General features: G+C 39.0%; 1 protein-coding gene across 3 annotated transcripts; it reads right to left on the reverse strand.

Annotated features, from left to right (window-relative positions):
* Positions 1–1177: 1177 nt before the first annotated feature.
* Positions 1178–19651, reverse strand: gan (gigaxonin). Of its 3 annotated transcripts, none has more exons than XM_007889268.2 (12): positions 19455–19651; positions 17202–17316; positions 16254–16604; positions 14777–14991; positions 13626–13747; positions 13022–13134; positions 12632–12781; positions 11846–11982; positions 10916–11050; positions 2831–2940; positions 2207–2416; positions 1178–1667 (listed from the first exon to the last, which is right to left on the reverse strand). In XM_007889268.2, exons 1-11 carry the CDS (start codon positions 19646–19648, stop codon positions 2223–2225), a joined length of 1836 nt encoding a protein of 611 aa, XP_007887459.1. In that variant the 5' UTR covers positions 19649–19651; the 3' UTR covers positions 1178–1667; positions 2207–2222. The 3 variants fall into 3 exon arrangements, with proteins under 3 accessions (XP_007887459.1, XP_007887460.1, XP_007887458.1); XM_007889269.2 differs by having other exon boundaries at positions 1178–1672; XM_007889267.2 differs by lacking the exon at positions 1178–1667 and having other exon boundaries at positions 1748–2416.

Genomic DNA, 19651 nt, shown 5'->3' on the forward strand with positions numbered 1-19651 from the left:
AGGTGTGCTGACCAACAATCCTCTAGATTAATTCATTCATCTCATGGTTATTTGTGGGTCAATGAATGCCTGTTGCATTTGCCTATAAAACAGCCATAATACTTGCCTGTGAAATGCTTTGTGACATTGACATTCCTTCTAAAAAGTAAGGTAGCACTAGTGTATTTGGGTAGCTATATATAATCTAACACTATGATAGTAAATATGGGTACTTATAATGTCTGTATTACACAAACGTTCAAAAAACCTCACGAAAATAGTGAAATCCCGATCAGATTGCATAAGAGATGTAAAACGGGATGATTTTATTCCACTATAGCAGGGGAATGTGTGATATTTTAATAATATTTTGACTGCGCTGTATATGTTGAAAGGAATGGTTAAAAACAAGGAATGAAACAAATGTAGTGAGTGCAAGCTCCTGGCTTTTCTGCATGGCTCCATTGGAATATTATGTAACAGTGCCGTTAGACATTCTAAAGAATACACTTAAATAATTTAATTTTGTTGAAAGTTCTGAACAAAACCCCATGAAAATTAATGCTAGTGTTAGACCATTAAAATTATGAATATAAACTATATTAATTTAGAGTGCTTGTAAGAATATTCTTTGATTACCACAGCACTCGTAAGTTTTACATTAAAACTACAGGTTTGGCCCCTTGCAGTTGATCCCAATTTTGTCAAATGCTTAGCAGACAAACCTCAAGCAGCAGCATTTGAGGCTCAGTTATGATTAATGATGTCAATGCTCAACTTCTGAAGTTGAGTTAAGTAGTTATTCCCGAACCAGGAGTGAAACGCTAGGATCTGCATGGCTGTAGGATTCAAGGTGCCACTGGGTGAATTAATGGCTGCAGCAACGGCATTTCAAACAAGTGGGGCAGGTGTTGTTCACCAAGGGCAGTCATTTCAATAGAGTGGGGGGATTCCTCTGGCAGTTAGCAACTGGGACCTCGGGGAGCAAAATGTCCCACAATGTGAGAGTTCACATTTTCACCCTAATTACCTCTTGTGAAAGGCATTACACAAATGCAATTTGTTGTTGTATATTATGCAGACAGTATTGATGCATTACAAAACCATAGTACCTCACAATCCCCATTACTCACCATTGGCATAAAACACATGAAATTAATTGGTGACAAGAGATTTTAAAAGGAACAACAATCCTGCGGTTCAGATAACACAAATTGCTCTATGGTTCAGGATGTTACAAGAAGACTTAGACCATATTCATCCTATAACTTCCTATGACAGATGCATCATTTATTTCCCGTCCTCAGATAATCATCTACGTTGAGCCTGGATATGATTTTAAAATTCAGCAGTTATATTAACATATGCGATCTTAATATATGTAATCTTATCCTGCTCTGAAACAGGCTCTCAAACAGCTTTCGAGTTTTAGTGGAACTCGCCACTTTCCTTTTCTTGCTCAACTCAGGAGTTGTTTCTCAAAGCAAAGCTTCCTCAGTGAAGACTTTCTCTGTCTCATCAGTAGTTTGAGTCATTTGGAGGTCCACTTCAAACAGTTTTTAAATTATCCTCGGTGTCCCAAGGTTCATGCAAGCTGGATGGAGACGTTTCTAAGATCGTTAAATAGCCTCTCTGCTAGTAGCCACTTTGAGCTATTGGTGTTTTAAATCCTATTTTTCTTGATATGCCTGAGCTGGAAAGAATTAACATATTAGTAAGCACGCAAGTTTGTATTAGTACCATTGTTTAGGATAGTCAGAAGGTCAAACTAGCATTTGAAGATGTATTTTGCAATAGACCAATAAATTGTTTATTCTCCTTGGAACAGTAATTTCAGCAGAACCTTTGAGGGTCATCTCCAGAACAGCATCAGATATACATTTCAAGAGTTATTTTTTTTCTTTGTTAATTCATACCTATTGAATATCCATTTCACATGGTTTTTCTTTGCAAAGTTAAAGGTTGCCTTTTTACTCTCCACTAAAACAATGGAGCGAGCTCAATGGTCCAAATACCTACTCTTGTTCGTATTCATATCTTTCCAAAAACTTCTATAAAGTTGAACACCGTTAAAAACCACAACATCCCAAATTCATATTAAAACATATACCCTTAGACTCCACCCTTGCATAATGATGCATCTTTAACCATTACATCCATGAGAAAGATATACAACTGGCTTTGCATCAATCACCCCACTATTTATGCCACATCACGTTTTCCTCACCGTTAACCCCTTCGCCTTAAGCATTTGAGCCAGCTGAGGGGACGCGTATACGAAAGAGACCTTGCTGTAACTGTAGCCTGAAGAGCTTACAGTTTGCAATCCGCAGAGCAGCGCAGCCTGTTCGCCGGAGGTCTGAAGGGAGTAGTGGCTTGGTGTGGTGCCAGGTTCCTGTGCTTCGGCGAAATTCTCGAACAAAGTCATACTGTGTGCCTAGAAGTGATAAAGGAAACCAAAAGGTCAAGTACTGTGCTCTAATTTTTGCAAGCACCAGACTGGGAGAAAGATCATCGACTTCATGTTAAAACAAGACTTTCTCTAAAAAACTGTACTTAATTAAAGAAAAAGTGAACTTTGTCACTCTTACTTAGATTGAAAAATTTGTCCCTAGGCATATACATCCTCCTCCTCCTCTCTCCTCCCTCAACAAGCGACTCACAGGAACCTCACATACACTGACTCTCTTGTGAACATTTAGCTTCTGTTTAGCAACTGTGTCAGATAACCTGATCTAGATTAAGAATTGGACAGGGTGAAGAAACAGGCACAAACCTTTGGCCTACTCATTCTATTGTACTACCCTGATATGACTTATTTTTATCAAACATTCAATTATCCAACACTCACCTGTGTCTAGGTCACCAATAACATAAATGCTAGCACCAATATGTACCGCGCCATACACAAATGAAGAGCTTGTTGGAATGCACAGCGATTGGTCATTCAGATATATCCACCTGAAAAACAAAATAATTCCAGATTACCCTCAAATGCTGGATTTTAATGATAGATTTAAAAAAGTGGGGGCATTTTGAGTGTCAAATATCCTTTCTAGTCTTCAGAATACTCTTGACTGCAATATTTAAAAGAGGATATAAACATAGAAATTGCTGGGAACATGCAGCAGGTCAACCAGCATCCATGGAGAGAGAAAAATTAGTTAACGTTTCAGGTCTAAGACCTTTCTCAGAACTGGAGGATATTGGAAGAGAGCAGATTATAAAGACAAGCAGTGAAGGGGACTCGGAAAGAAAGACAAAGGAAACATTTTTAGATGGAGGAAAGATGATGAGTTTAGAGATGTTGATGGTGTAAGATAAAAGGCGATAATGGGAGGTTATAGAACGAACAGATGCATCTAAAAAACAAAGGACGTGTTAATGGTTATAGAAGAGGGGGAGGGGGGGTGGGGAAGAGGCAAGGTTGAGAGAAGATGGGAGCTGTGATTAGGGTCTGAAGCAGTAATTAAACAAGGATTTCTTATGCATTTCAATATGGTAGCAGGTTCTGCTTTACTCCTTCCAAAAGAAAATCTTACCCAATGGTGTTTGCAAAANTTTTTGGTTCAGTGGTGTTCACAAAAGATATGATTGAGGAACATATCGTACACTGCTATCTAAAAAGAACTCATCAGTAAAGATGCATGGAAAACAGAACCTTGCAGTGTGGATCAGGATATTGGAACAAAATCCAAACACCCATTAAAGTTTATCTCAACATTAAGGTGCAAAGGCACAAAAGTAAATCCACNAAAAAAAACTGATGTTGGTTATTCAGATCATGCAGGTTTCATTTCTAGACAAGTGAGCTAAGATTTGAGCAGTAATGTGCAAACTCTCTTGATAATTATGTGGCTGTAGCCAGCTCCTGAGGACAGTCTTTCTTAACCTTTCTTAAAAGGTTAAAAAGTATCCCTTCTACGGTTTGACAAAACAGATCTCTTGTTCCGAGCCTAATTAAATATATTAGCAATATTGAAAGTAACTTAGGAGGTGAAATGTTCCCACCTCTTCCTTTCCACAACCATTAAGAACATATCAAATTCTAGTACCCTTGCATGAATCCTAAAATGATCGAGTGGAGTTCAGACTTTTTGGGCTGAAGGCCACCAAAAATAAAGGATCAGACATCACCCCATGGACACGATTATTTTCAGTTTTTTTTTATTTTAAACTAGAATGACCTTTGGCAGCCAGTCTTTAACGTAATGTAAGGTGACAAGGGGTGTGGGGGGGGGGGGGGGGGGGGGGGTGGTGGAGAGACAGGGAGAGAGGAGAGAGACACACACAAAATAATAAGCTATGTACTTTCAGCTGGTTAAACTCCAGCAGTACCCCAGTGGCTATAATATAGTACACAAGTCTTGCCTCTTGTCTGTTTTTGTCAGTCAGTATGGTTGTGTTTCTGGACTTCAATGTAGAATTGAAGTGGATGCATCTATCTTCTATCACTATACAGGATGACATGCTGAGAGAGAGCAGTAAATACACTGCATCACAATATCACCTACGCTTGGTGAACAAACAAAATACAGGGGCTGGGATTTTTCACTGAACAGTCAGTATTGGTTGACAACAGGAAAAGCTGATTCATGATTTACATAGAATTTGCACCTAGAGATGAATGACGTCCTTGCCTGAGGTTTTGATAAACTAATGCAAATTTTCTGAATTTCTAAATGGTGCAAGTCATAATTCCTCTTCACCTGAAATGCAGACACAAAAAAGACATCAGTTCAATTGAAATCAAATACTGTACTGCAGTATTTCTGAACCATCGTGGAGCCCAGTCTGGAAATAAAAACTCTGCAGTGAATTGATAACCCAAACTCCCAACAATTAACCAATGGCAATTGTAGACATTTGTTACAGTTGTAGGCATTGGACATGTTTTCAAATGAATGAATAATGGAGCAAAGGTAAATTCTTTCTTCAGCTGATTGTTTTTGATTGGAAAACAAATGAAAGATCTAATTACAGTGAAAACGCACTACTAATATGGAGAATAATAAGTTATACAGCTACCAAATGGTTCAAATCATCTGATAACCATAGCAAAAAAAGTTATTGGGCAGTACGAGCATCACAAAAAGGTATCAATTTGCTAAGGACATTATTGCTGTGCGTTTGTAGAGTATGATTGTGCAATTGATAAATTTGACATGACTTGCACCATAATGATTATATCTATGTAGGACTGCAACAATTTTTTTTTCTAATTTCAATGTCAATCTAATGGAAAAATAAATCTCAAGCATCTACACCTACTACTTTAATGCAGTAGTCAGATCATTGTCTCATACGTATTACCAAGACATAAACGTCTGCATCAGAATCATTAATCCTTCAATGAGGACATTATGCTTCAAAATGTAGTCTATTTGGTGCAGAGATAACCATTGCAACCAGCAAAATCCAGATGGAAGGAGGAAATTGGTATAGTGCAATGTGCCAATGGAAAGAATAGTTCATACTACCACTCTCCTTTCACATGAAAATATTACAGCAAAATTTCATCTATTTATTCAAAGATGCCCAGAGCTGTGCAACTTAGCTGGCAGGTACTTCAGCTGGGCACTATTCATATAGCAATCATTCAATACACCCAGCTTTATTAAACAGACATTTACTTATACTGCATATGGTAAACACAATGCATTTCTGATTATTTTGTAAAATCTTTTGTGAAATTAATCTAAAGCAGAAAAGTTCACTGAGCTAAGATTCAAGTAACACAGAAGACCATGAAATCTTTTGCAAAGACAGAAAATGTCAAAATAGCCTCCGTTCTGTTGGCCAAGCACAGAGGGTTTAGAATATATGTCAAACGGTTCATTATCTTTTAGCCATTTCTGAGAGCATCAGTAATTGAAACAACTGCTCAGCAGACTCACAAGATAATTAAGGTGGAATGCAGATCTGTTTGAAACAAACATTTTCAAAATACAGACAATCCACTTTCTCAATGAAGCACTTTGAGTCATCTGAACAATGTGATAAGGCACTACATCAAAAGCAAAGATTATTATTATAAAATTAAATGTATCAAATAATATACAAAAGATCACACAAATGTTCTCAATGATTCTTTCTGTGTATTAAAACTGTCAGCAGACTCCTAAGTTTCCACAGAGATTGTACTTCAATGAAATCCAGATGCAACTATCAGTTGGCAGATGAACAAACTGGAACATCTTCAAACTATCCTATATTCATTTGCTTGCTGAAATAAATGATGGAAAATCTTCCAACAATTTTTTTTCATATCTCTTTCAGATGTCAAGTCATTTCACAGAGACTGCGTTTTTATTTCATAGTTGCAATAAAACAAAAAAAACACATAGCACAATTTAAAACTTCTAGCTGCCTTAGCTACTTTTTCCACTTCAATAAAAAATTGCCATCACCAAAGCAGCAATAAACAACAAACTTGCATTGATATGGTATGAGCAGATCTGAGAGATAGGGAGGTGTCAGGGAATGAAAAGACTTGAAAGTGAGAGCAAGGATCTTGACATTCATCTGTTCTGCATCAGGGAGCCAGTGGCAAGAGCCTGGCAAGACCTGGGGTGATGAGGCGGTAGACCTGGCACAAATGAGGACATGGGCGTTGACACTAGTCATCAGTGTCATCACATCGTGCAGTGATCGACATGTTCCTCCAACCTAAGTGAAAGATATCCCCACAAAGGATATTTTTATTGGAAATTCCTTCCAAACCCATTTGAATTCCTAATTGCAGGTCATTTTTTAAAATGATTCTTAATTGTTGCAAATTGTACTATCTTTGCACCTTACACCATTAACTGCCAAAGGATTTGCTGCTTCCATTGAAAGATCGGTTTTGAATGATTTTGTGAATAGACAGAAAATGTAATCGACAGCTGGAGTGAGATAAAGGAAGGGTGGTTGAAACCAGGACTCTGGACATGTCTAAGAAACAGCTTAATCCTATAAGAAGAAGATGGAAAGTTAGGATTCCCTGAAAGACTGTGATCAAATAGGTCAGAAGGTCTTCTTTACCAGCCTCTCTTGTGATTATGAGATCTTTAGTAACATCTAATCACACTTAAGTTTTTCCCCTTTAACCCAGACAAATCAAAATGTCCCTTCCTGGTGCCATGGCTGAGATTAGCTGATTCAGCACAAACCAGAAGTTAAATTTAGAAACATCCGTGTTGGTACGGCTTAGTTTTATACAGCATTAACAATTGAGGCTTTGGTCAAGCCAGGAAGATGTGATACATACTGCTGTAAATTTGATCTGTAAAATGTATCTTGCATGTTTGTAAGCTAGTACGTACAGGTAATTAACTGCAGTTAACTTAAGATGTAATGACATCACTATGGCAGCTAGTGAGGTGTACCAAGTGGCAAATGGGAGTTTTGAGTCTCCCATTGCAAGAGAAAATGGAGGTCACCACAAAAGAGGTGGATTTACAGGTCTCCTCATAAATATGGTTGAATACCAGTGGATATATGCACTGGAATATACAGTTGGAAAATCTCAAAGGAGATAAAACATTGAGCAATCCTCAAGAGATGCATCACAATACATTGAACATGAAACAAATGTCCTCAATACTGTACATAACTGATGTAAATACAGCTGTTGGACACAGAATCAAAAGTTGAAATGTGGATTTTTATTCTGCAGCGGTTCAGCCAGTCAGTCTTCAGATCAAACAGCTGCAAAATCATTTTCTGGAACTGTCCATTGCTAAGTCTTACTAAGTGCTATTAGATTGCTTCCAGAGACCTAGAATGTTTCTTGGCCACATTTTCTGAACAAACAGAAAATGGAAGTATTTTATATATTTTTTTAAAATGCTGCGATATTCAGCAATAAGCCATCATCTGTAAAAGTCATTTTTGTAGCATTACTGCTCTCTGCTTCGCTGGACGATGGTAGATACTAAAGGGAGCTCGGTGATTTTTTTTGTTGAAAAACGTTCATAGGACAAAACATTGCACGTTTGGGAGAATACACATCTTTGATCGTCTTGCATTGGTTTACTGAATGCAGTTTGTGAAAAGTTTTCCTTTTCTGTGTCATTTGGTGAGCTAAGTAAATATCCCACAGAATGAAGTCAAAACAGCTAGATTACAACAAAGGAGAGAGACACACACACACAAACACACACGCTCACTCACTGAACCACTCAGTTGGATTCTTATGTAAGTAAAGACATATATGTTGCTGTCGACCTAACAGCAGAGCAATTAACAAGCCAAATGGCCTACACTTGTTCCTATGCTCCTAAGACCTTGGGGGAGGGGGGGGGGAGTGGGACCTGGAGAGATACGAAGATCGGAATAGTGAACTACATTATTAATATTTTAATTTTAGTTGAAAACCTCTAAAGAAATGTTAAGATTATAGTCACACTATCTAACCCAGGAAGTTTTACTGGAATTTTACCAGAGAATTTACATGTAATTTTTCCTTGGTGATTTGAGTCTTGCTTCTCTCCTCCATCGCCCTCCCCTAAATCCTCCAACTCTACAATTGGAGAATTCATCTTCAATTGTTCTGATGTTTTTTTTTTAAAAAAGTTTAAATCTTCGTTCTCAATTCCTTGTTTTACATTAACTACAATGACCACTTTTGGTTTATACTTTCTGCTCTGTGCTTTTTAGGAAATGCTAAGTAAACAGGGTGAAAAGGGGGTGAAGAACTAACAAAGCAGCTGCACAATAGTTTTATTTACATTCCATCTTACCCCATTAACATGGTAAAGAATCTAGCCAGGTCAAAAATATCTTATTAAACCATCAACTGTCAAAACATAACACAGCACAACAGGCACTGCAGATCGAGGACTTCTGTTTTACCTGATAATATATGCGCGAGCAGCGATTGCGGGCGGGTTGGGGTGGGGAGGGGGAAAGGGCGAAGACGAGAACGAGAAAGTCAATACTTCAAACACAATTAGCACAAAAGTAACTTTTGAACAAACAAATTAGAATTCAATGAAAAACTTTCTTTTTAAAAAAAAGGAATTATTTGGTGTCTGAAAGTTTGCTTTATTCCTGGATGAAGCAGTGGATAAGATTAAACTGAATTCTATTGTCAAAACTGCAATTCCAATGGAAGTTCAACATTTCAAAATCCTGCCATATTATAACCTTTGGAATTGTAGTCAGCAGCTGAAATGTATTTACTTTTAGCACAGCATCATATTGGGAAGAAACTATTAGAAATCGGTTGCTTGTAACTTGCTATTAATGTATGCTAAAATAATAATTCTTACATTTAATATAGTGCCTATAAGCCTATAATATAGAAATGTCTCAAAGTGCTTCACAGAGGATTACTGTGCTGTCAAGGGCAGTGACTGTACATGAGGCAAACAGCGCACTGTCTGTAAAGTGAGCATAGCGGACTTAAATTTAGAATTGGTCACGTCAGGTGCGTGAAACCATTTGCAGAACACAGGTGCAAGTGGCCACAGGTGCAATTGAGTAATATTTCTCATAATTATAAAAAAAACAGAATTAAATCCCCCTTCTATAATTGACAGGTTGAAGAAACTACTCAAGTGTAACAAGCCCTCAAAATATTAAATCCAACAGTTCCTCAAGCTAAGTAACCTTGATGTCTCCTCGTGTTGAAAATAGAGATTAATGGATACCCAACAATGTGTTACAAAGTTGTAATCTAACCAAGGAGGCTCAGATTACATCATAAACCACGACAGCAAAACTGAAGCAATTTATAAGCGTCTCTGAATGTCAAGATGACAGTCTTGAAATCCTTCAAATATTTTTCATGAAACGTTATATTATCGTGTGATGTTTGTGTGAAAACTGTTGCATTGATTTTTGAGGTGCCAGTAGTTCTATACTGCGATTGTTCCCACAGTAGATTCTTGACTTCAACACGATTGCTTCCAAGTTTCGTTAAGAAATCATGTACACTCGATTACCAGGAAATTCTAGGTCTGGTTTATATTTACAAAAGCGTTCTCTGGCTTATCTGCTTTTGTGCATCATATTGGCCTGACATGACGATCCTGAAATGTAAAATGCCATGAGAATCTCCAAAGCTTTTCATTCCAAACATAGGCTCAAGTCCATATTTGCTTTGGCTGCAACTGATCTCTGCCATCTGGTGGTGAAATGCACTTCAGGCGGTCACAAGCAATTGGTTTATGACTCGACCACCTGCCCCACTTGACTGTTACAGTACACCACAAACAAGGTTTCCGACAGCTGGGTGGACAATGCAACTAATTCTGGGAATTTAAAGTCCGGAGCAAGATCTCATTCTGGAATTTCATTTTGCTACCTATTATTGTTATATTAACTCATAAATCTTTGCCCGGCATACTGACTGAAAAGACACTAAAATTATTGCAAAATATTTTGCAGCTTCACAATGTTCTCAATTTATAAAATGCCAAGTCGTTCCATTAGAAACTCAATCAGCATCAGCAGCTGTCAAGGAGTATGAAGAACTGCATTATGGAGGAAATACTTCTTAAAACTCAAGTAAGGGTTTGCCAGTCTCTATAGCTATTGTTCCATTCTGGTGTGGAAAAAAACAATATGTTTCCGTTACTAACACGGTATCAGCTATTGATTACAGTACTAATCTTTCATAACTGTCAAAATGGAACAATTAACATGTAATGGCTTCATTCTATAATGAGGGAACTTCTGTATGCTGATGATCTTTAGAGTTCAACAGGCATCTCATACACACACACACACAATTCTCCATTTAAACACATTCCTAAATAAATGTATCACGATTGCCACTACTAAGTTTGCAAGCAAGGATGATAAACTAATTTTATAATCAGCTGTGTAACTATTAAGTCCATCAAGTCTTGTGAGACCAGCTTTTATCAAAAATGACTGTTTTTCTCTCATTTCCTCTTGCACTTGAGATTCAGTGCAGCACATATTGCAACCTTTGTGGAGTTACCTTTTGAACTGATCGTGGTAAAATTCAGACTTGCAGGTCACCATTTCACTGCTCTCTACAGTGTCTCCATCTCGACTGCGGACCCCACCAAAAACATACAGCTCCAAGCCAACTCCACAAGCCACTGCACCAAACCTGTTCACCAAACAAACTTTAAGAATTAGGACCTTTTTCTCTTTAATTTAGCTTTCACAAAAACTATCTATAAAATGTAAACATGATTATCTCACCATAAATTAGGTTTTCTGCAGCCCGCTAAGTGCTGTTTATATTTTTTGGGTCAGCCAGATTTCAGCACACATGTTTAACCAAACCAGACTGAGAATTCCACAGGACATCGAAATTTCCCTTTATCTGGAATGGAGTGTGTACCTAATCCCAGAACATATTAGGCGCAGGTTGGAATGAGCCAAAACTTGGGATCTCAAAAAATGTGCGTTGGGACATTGTTGGTGTTTAACCAAATACAATTGTGAGCACTGTCTGCAACTGCTTCCCCTGCTTGTCCAGCTAGGAGTACCCTACCCATTGGTGTTTTGGCATTTGGAGTTAACAGAAGCCAAGCGAGAAGAATCCCTACCCCCTAAGTAACTGGTCTGCCTTTCCATCTCCTGCCGATAAGCAAGATTGGCTGGTCTATCATCAACGGTGCCTTGGATCTGCCTGGCTCAGGAACTGGCACATAGGATTCCATTGCTAGGCAACTTGTAGTTCCCCAAGGAGATCCATGACCCAACTGTGCAGCGCCTTGGGACGTCCTCCTGACGTGAAAGGCGCTTTATAAATGGAATCTTGTTGTTGTTGTTGTTGTTTACCTCCACCCCTCCTCTCTCACAGAGGGATGGTCACTTGGTACAAATTCCCTTAAAATTATATAAAGAAAACTTATATTCAGGCAGCTAAATGGCTGAAATACCACAATATACTGACCTCTTCTCTTTCAATGGGCAGATTGCAGTCCACTGCTGGGTCTTGGGATCATAAGATTCAACAGACTCAAATAATTTTCCATATGAACCACCACCCATTGCGAAAATCTTTTTCTTCATAGCTGCATAGCAGCCAATCTGTAAAACAACTTCAATCTTTAACATAAAGCAATTAAAAATTGTAAAATACATCAATTTTACTAATGAGCATGTAAAATGACAATAGATGAAAAAAGTCTGGGAACCTATCTTCCAACATCTGACAAAATATTCAGTGAACAGCATAAAAGGTTCCATACAGGGAATCAGTTAAAGTTCAGCAATGTGAATAATGTAAGACGCACAAAAGATTTCTTCATAGTCAGAAACAGTCAGAACATTAAATTCTTTAACAATTGAAAAACTGCTGCCTGAATTATGGAGATGAATCAAGGAAATACAGCAACATAAAATAATGTATAGCATCTTTCACATAGGGTAAATGTTAAAGTGGTTCACCAAGACTATGGAGATCCCCGAGTAAGGAGAACAGAAGAGAAAATGAAGGGTGTTGACCAAAGACACAGCCAAAGAGATACATTTACAAAAAGGCTTTTGAAGACGGAATGGGCAGGTGCAATGGAAAGGGATTGAGGGAGAGAGTTCCAGAGAGCCGGGAATCCAAGAACTAAAGATTGCTCAAACAAGTAGAGGTTGTGAATTTTCTCTCCCTTTTCATTCTCCAGGGCATTGCTATCGATAAATTCAATACCCTGCATATTTCTGCATGAAGAAATGTAACAATCACCTTTCGAATCATTGTCATATTGGGTTGCTTTGTCCAGGTTTTAGTATGAATATCGTAGGCCTCCATGGAGAGCAGTTCTTTTTCACCATCTTCACCTCCCAGAACATAAAGAACTCCATCGATTGCCACAATTCCAAAATTGTGTCTTGCCTGAAAATGGTTTTGTCATATCATTATGTTTCAACTGTGAGTATCCAATTCAACCAAACAATATGTCCAGCTATTTAATTGATATGGATCAAATAAGATTTTTAATTAAGATCAGTATGATAGATAATGAACAGAAGCTTTAACAGCCCTTTGCACATGTGCCCCTGTCCCTGAAGTAAAATGGACTTATTGAAACGCCAAGCTAGTATATTAAAAATGATGTTCAGAGCAGATGCTTACCGTATTCATTGTAGGAATGGGACTCCAGCAGTTAGTGTCTGAGTCATACTTTTCTCCTGAACTCAAAGACACTTTCTCTGAATCCTGTCCACCCAATACAAAAAGGAACCCCTCTACAGGGAGAGGGAAAAAAAGGGGGAAAATAATTTTTTATTTAGAATTGGTTTGAAACAGCACTTCCATAACATTTCCCTTCACACTATAATGCTCTTCACAGAAATCCCCAATACTCTTCCTTGAGCCACCTGCAAGTAGATACACTTGGGGTGAAAAATAATCTACTCTTAATCCCATCCCCTTCTTCTTAAATACATTGATGTTTTTTGCTCAACCAGTTTCTGGCAGTGAATTCCACCTATGTCCAATTCAATCTTGCTATCTTCCTAAAACAGTCATGTAGGCAACCGAAAATGTAAGAAAAGGAAAGTATCACACAGTAAAGTAAAAAGCTTTTTCAGGTACACAAGGACAGCAATCAGTGACTCTTGTATTAGAATTGATGCAAAATGCGTGAGTGAAAGAACAACTCTCTACATTAAGTATCTATGTCACAGATGACCAGAATGAAACACTATTCATTGCATCAAATTTAGCAATTACCCACCTGCTGCCACTAATCCATGATTAATTCGAGCAACACTCATCGGGGCCAAATCTATCCAAAGTTGTCGGTTACGGTCATATAATGGACACATGCATCGCATCACAGCTGTGGGTTTCCGTGAGCTGAAGAAAAATCAAACATTGCTTAACTTACATTGATAACACCATTCCGAAGCAATTCTGATGCTTCAATGGATTAAAAAAAGTCATTTCACCCACAAAATATACAGTCAATTCACTTTAGAGTATATCCTTGAAGTGTTTTGAGATGTCTCGAAGACGTGATAAGGTGCTATATCAAATGCAAGGATTATTATTATTATGTGTACTTTTAATTGTTTTTTGGCCCCCCAATACAATAGAGATAGTGAGAAAATCATTTGCTCCAGGCTTTTCTAGCCTTGCTGTTCTGTGTGTGATCACTATCATGTCTGCTGGAAGAGCCCACTTTGCTTACTTCATCCAATCATCTTCTTACAATATTGAGGAAATATAAAATAGACAGAAACAGAAAGCTATGCCCTACTACAGGGCAACACCATTATTTAGCACCTTGCTGGAGTGCAGGTTCGCTTTTAGCATAAATGCCCTGCAAACCCTCTGTGGTGTGTTTCTGACATGGACCATCCATTCTCATTCTAAGCAATATCCAATTTTCGAGTCGTCGGCTCACCAACGGCACTTCCCAAGAGCTAAACTCAGGAAATAAATATTACTTCCTACACACTGTGTATAAGGAAAGAAATCACCGCTGACATCTCACTTTGTGAAGGAAGGCAAGTCAGTGACGCACAGAAAGTAACATCAGCAGCATTATCGTGACCTGATGACCTGGAATTCAGCTTTCTGTCCACTCTATTCTAACACAGCCACTGAGACAATGAACACAGACAACCACGGTACAATGTGGTTGTCCTGTATTTTGTGATACAATGCAATGCTCCATGCCACAAGGCTGGAATTGCATTACTTATGCTCACTGCCTTTTGCAAATTTCAATATTTTATTTTAAGTAATTCTTAGTAAAGGCAGAAGATATAATAAAGATACTGACATGTCAAATTGTCTGGGCAATTTGACGTTCATCTAACAAGCATGAATCATTCTAAATAGATGAGATGTGCATGTTTAAGCCTGTGATGCTGGACTCACCTTCTTTCCTCTCCACCCACAGTCACTATACACTCTGAATAGCCTCTCGGTTTGAAGGTGGCTAGCTGGGCCTCGCCTTCTCTCTGACTAAGAGGAATATTGCTGCATTCTTTGACAATTTCTCGCACCAACGGCTCATTCAGCATCCGCTCTCTCAGATAACTTGGTTCCAGGCCATTTACCCAAACCACAGACATTACATCTTTCATGTGAACCTAGAGTAACAAATGAAGAAAATGTTTATCTTTAACATGTCATGTCCTGTTGGTTTTTGTTTTCCAAAAGCCACTCATTTTCAGATCATGTTCCTGTAGAAATGCTATTGCAATAATAGGCTGCCAACTAACGCATGAAACTGTAAGCAGAAACTTTAAAGTGAAACATTTGCTGACTGTTGTACATGATAATCCTGTGCTGTAACACATTACGTGGGAGCTCTCACCAAAAAGCACTTTATAAGAGAAAAATAGAACTTTTCACCTGCTGTCTGTCTGTTGGGCAATGATGTGCCTAAATTGGCTGCCATGTTTGCCTAGACAAATACACAGTCACTATATTTAACAATATTTACTGTGAAGTGCTTTGTGATGTTTCATTGAGAAACTACTATTTCAAGTGCAAGGGTTATTGTATAAAATTATAGCATCATGTTGATCCACACTGTTCTCACACCTCCTAGTGGCCTATTCAATATCAGCCGATCAGATAGCCAAACAGCATTTAGTCAAGCTGCTAAGCCCAGCTATTATGGGTTCAAATTCTCTATCAATAAGATGAGAATATTCCCCGTAGGAACAGCCCCATAAAAGCCAGGCAGCTTCATAGTTATCAAATGCATGGTGGATTGCTGACCAGCCTAACAGGCTGATCAATGCGCTTTTGAGTTGTAAACACATCCGAACCCTTAAGAACCAACGCCAAAAATAGCAGAAGACGTCATCCACATTTATTTGCCAAACAAATAAATGAAGGCATAGAGGCCTAAACCCTATCCAGCCATTTCTCTCTTCAATACAACAAACATATAACAGATGTAAATATATAATGGACGCAATGCATTCCCTGATAAAATTACAATAATGCTGGTACGATTGAATAATGAAGCTTACCCAAGAGAATTAATATCTAAGACGTAGAGAACAAAAAACAGCAATTTGCAGCCCTCAAACCAAATAATGTATAAAACTAAACACCCCTTTTACACATTACAAGTATAGATTCAGTAAACAAATCATGGAAATTCAATAACTCTCTTTGACTTTGCTGTCATTGTTCAATTGCGCAATATACAAAAAAAATCTGAATGTTAGATTAATATTTTGCTCAGCCAAGATAAAAAGCTAACAAAACTTCCTTTGAAAATATTTGTCCGTTAGATGCCAATGCATTGTTTTGTTGAATGAGCACTCAAGAAACCAATACAATTTATTAAGCAAATAGTCTCATCACAAAGCAACAAACTGTAGCATCTTTGTACCTTTCGAACTGCCTCGTCATAGCAAATCCATTTCACCACTGCTTCAAAGATGTACCTTTCATTGCCCACATTCAACTTTTCCAATGCGATAATTTCTTTCACTTTTTCGTGGCTTAGCTCCGTAAACTCGTCGGTATGGGAGACATCACGGAAGTGTGTCTCCAAATACTCCGTAGCTACGTAGTGCACATGCTGCAAGGAATAGTGCAAGGCAAAGTCACGTATGCCGATACAGTTCTCGGGCGCAATGCAGCCTTCTAGGAACTCACAGCAGAGGGCTTTCAAGTCAGTGAGCAGGAGGAGATCTGCAGCTTGTACAATATCCTGAATAGTATCTTCACTTAGCTTAATCTGGAAAAGGAAAAGGATTGTTTACAATACAAGCAATCTCAAGAATCAACTCCAATGCCATTTGGTCTTAGCACTTCTGATCAGTGACTCATCAAAAGTGAACTACATTTTCCTTTGTTGGTCTAATATATAAAAATATAGCTCAGTTGAAATGCTGTAATTGGCCTCTACAAACTTAGACTATGGAATAGGAAATCTATGAAGCATTTTGCTTGTGATGGCCATCCCGTGAGTCCTACTGTAAAGTGTGGATGTGAATGTCAGGCACAGTCAGTATTGGTGCTTCGAAAGGATGACGAGCCCACTGACACTCACTGTCATACATGAGAAATATAAATTTACATTTATAGTAATGCCTTTCACACTGGGAGGACATTCCAAAGTGCTTATCAGAACTGGCTGGTACCCAAGGTATTGGGGAGGGAAGAGATGACAGAAAGCATAATCAAAGCCACTTCGACAAGCTATTGGAAGGTGGACAGCACCACTTGGAACTATACAAACCATTGTGTCTGGAAAGATCGGGAGAAAATTGTCACAAACGATGTTTCATCAGAATTAAATAAGATTAGCATAAAAGAAACAAATGCTCCTTACCTGACCAGTAAACATATAATCCAATAATTCCTGCATAACAGCAAAAGAAATCCCATCCAGGACAATTTTGTATACTGAACCATCGTCAGTCGGAGGGGTGTAATTCAATTTAGTTCTGAAATACAAACATCATAGCGTAATAAATATTTCATATTTAACTTTAATTTGTTCTCATAATACAATATCAATATATTAAATTATTGCATCTTGTAGTGAGATACCGTAGTAAATAAATAAACACAGGAAGCACAGTTTCCAACAAGTTTCAAATTAAAAAAATTCCCTTTTAACTAGATTTATCTCAATGCAATTTTAAATTTACATCCTTGTACCTGCACTTACTACCAACAACAGTAATAAAGTGAATTACCAATAATTGGTGTTGGAAAATTAGTTTTTTTTTCAGGCAAAAGGCCTTTGTCTTTTGCAAGAAGTCTTTCAACTTTCTCCCAATGGATCTACTGCAATTCACAAGTGAAGACTATGAGAAAGCTGATAGACCAGACATTAACAAGAACATACATGGCCCCGAGGGTGTAACCTTGAAAAATGAGCTTATAATTAATTATATAGTAAACGGAATAATAATCCCAACTCATGACCTACACTCAATTTCCCATGGCATTATTTCAAAATGTGATGTTCTGGCCAATAATTCCTTGGTTAAAACAAATAAGCATTTACTTCACTATCATTTGTGAGACATTGCTAGTGCAAATCGACTTCCAATACATATTCACTATTTTACAGGGAACTGTGAACTGCATTGAGATGCTTCAATAATGTAAGTAAACATATCAAATTGAAAGTATATATTATGAAAAAAAGTACTAGTATCACTAATAGGTGTCCAGTTAGGAACCCACTTTGGTGTTCAGGGTTTAAAAAAGTGAAATTAAAATATAGCAGTAGTGCTTCACTAATTTCATATTTAGCGATTTCTAACATTTAATAGTCTGAATTCTAAACCAAGCCATTCAAAACTTGGAAACTACTTGTTCCACGAACTTGTGTTTTTAAAAGTTAACACCCTCTCTAGAACACGAAGATTAATCGGTGTCAAATTTATTTTGGATCAGCAATGTGAGATCACAGAGTGCTGCGTCTGCAGTAATGAATCATAACCACTTTCAGCGAATAATAACCACATGAGACAAATTACAGTGCCATTACTATCCACCCATGGGTGTAAGCAGCTAGATGACTCAGGAAATTCAATTTCACTCAGATCACACCCATTGTATGAAACATTGCAGCTCTACTTCTATTAAAACTGCATGAATGGTGCTGTATAAATGTTGCTTTTTGGTATTGTTAAAAACAAAACTGCCTTAAAAAGTAAGTGTTGCACTTTCCAAGGGGATCGTTCGCAAAACGATGAAGAATCAAACTAGTGAAACCTTCAGGCTGAATTCCTGTATAAATATCACGCTTCGCTAACAGATGCTACACATTCACGCCCCTTACAAATATTCTGATAGCGCCCTTCATAATATGTAAAGGATTCTGTACTTGTTCGTTTGGAAATTTGACAGCACACACAAAACATAGTACTTTATTCATTCCAATGTGCTTTGGCACTGCGAGTATCGAAAACATTTCAGGGGCCCCCAACGAGCAGAAAAATCATACACAGATAATAAAATAAAAGTGCAATGATAACACTGCCGATAATACTGCATTGTCAGAGATGCCGCCCCCCCCCACCTTCGGATGAGACGTTAAAATGAGGCGAGGTCCCGTCTGCCAGTTCAGGTGGACGTTAACGATTCCCAAACGCCGAGTTTCTCCCTGTGGCCCCAAACAATCCCCCGAATAAAACTGGGCGCTCCTCTCGCGGCCGTCCGTCGGCTGCGGCCGTGCGCGAACCGTGCTGATCGGATCTCGCGTGTCACCCCCCCCAAGCGCACGGTCACTCCGCTTCCCGCAGTAGTCCGCGGCGAAGCGCTTCTGAGGCGTCTCGAGGCCGCGACAAGGCGGCGGGCGCTCGGGGGCTGAACCTTAAGCCTCAGAGGGCTTCGCACAATGTGCTGTGAGGTGGAGTGACTGTGTATTTCGTGGGAGAGGTAACCCAGAGCCTGACCTCGGGGTGGGTTGGGGGTGGGGGGGAGGTACCCTATGGCGAGGCCATGGGGGCAGGGGGTGGGGTGAGGGGAGGAGGGGTGAGGTGGGGGCTCGGGAGAGAGCGATAGAGAGAGAGAGAGAGACAGACAGAGGGCGACAGGGCCCCGGGAGCGGCTGCCGAGCACCGACCTGACGTAGGGGCTGACGGCCGCCAGCAGGTTCTTCTGGACGGGGATCTCCTCGCCGCCCACCACCAGCACAGCGTCGCAGTAGAGCGGGTCCAGGCGGAAGGAGCGCAGGCTGAGCAGCAGCTTGTTGGCGTGTTGGGGGTCGCCCACCATCGACACCGAGCCCGAGCCCGGGCCGCCCGGCTCCGCCGTCATCTT

This window comes from Callorhinchus milii, unplaced genomic scaffold (genome assembly GCF_018977255.1).
Source record: "Callorhinchus milii isolate IMCB2004 unplaced genomic scaffold, IMCB_Cmil_1.0 Scaffold14, whole genome shotgun sequence".
Taxonomy (NCBI): domain Eukaryota; kingdom Metazoa; phylum Chordata; class Chondrichthyes; order Chimaeriformes; family Callorhinchidae; genus Callorhinchus; species Callorhinchus milii.

Coding starts and splice junctions, on each gene's coding strand:
- gan (XM_007889268.2), bottom strand. CDS start 19,648: ATGACGGCGGAGCCGGGCGGCCCGGGCTCGGGCTCGGTGTCGATGGTG. Junction 14,992..16,253: donor ATGACGAGGCAGTTCGAAAG/GTACAAAGATGC, acceptor TTGTTACTCTAG/GTTCACATGAAAGATGTAAT. Junction 12,782..13,021: donor CCATTCCTACAATGAATACG/GTAAGCATCTGC, acceptor AACCATTTTCAG/GCAAGACACAATTTTGGAAT.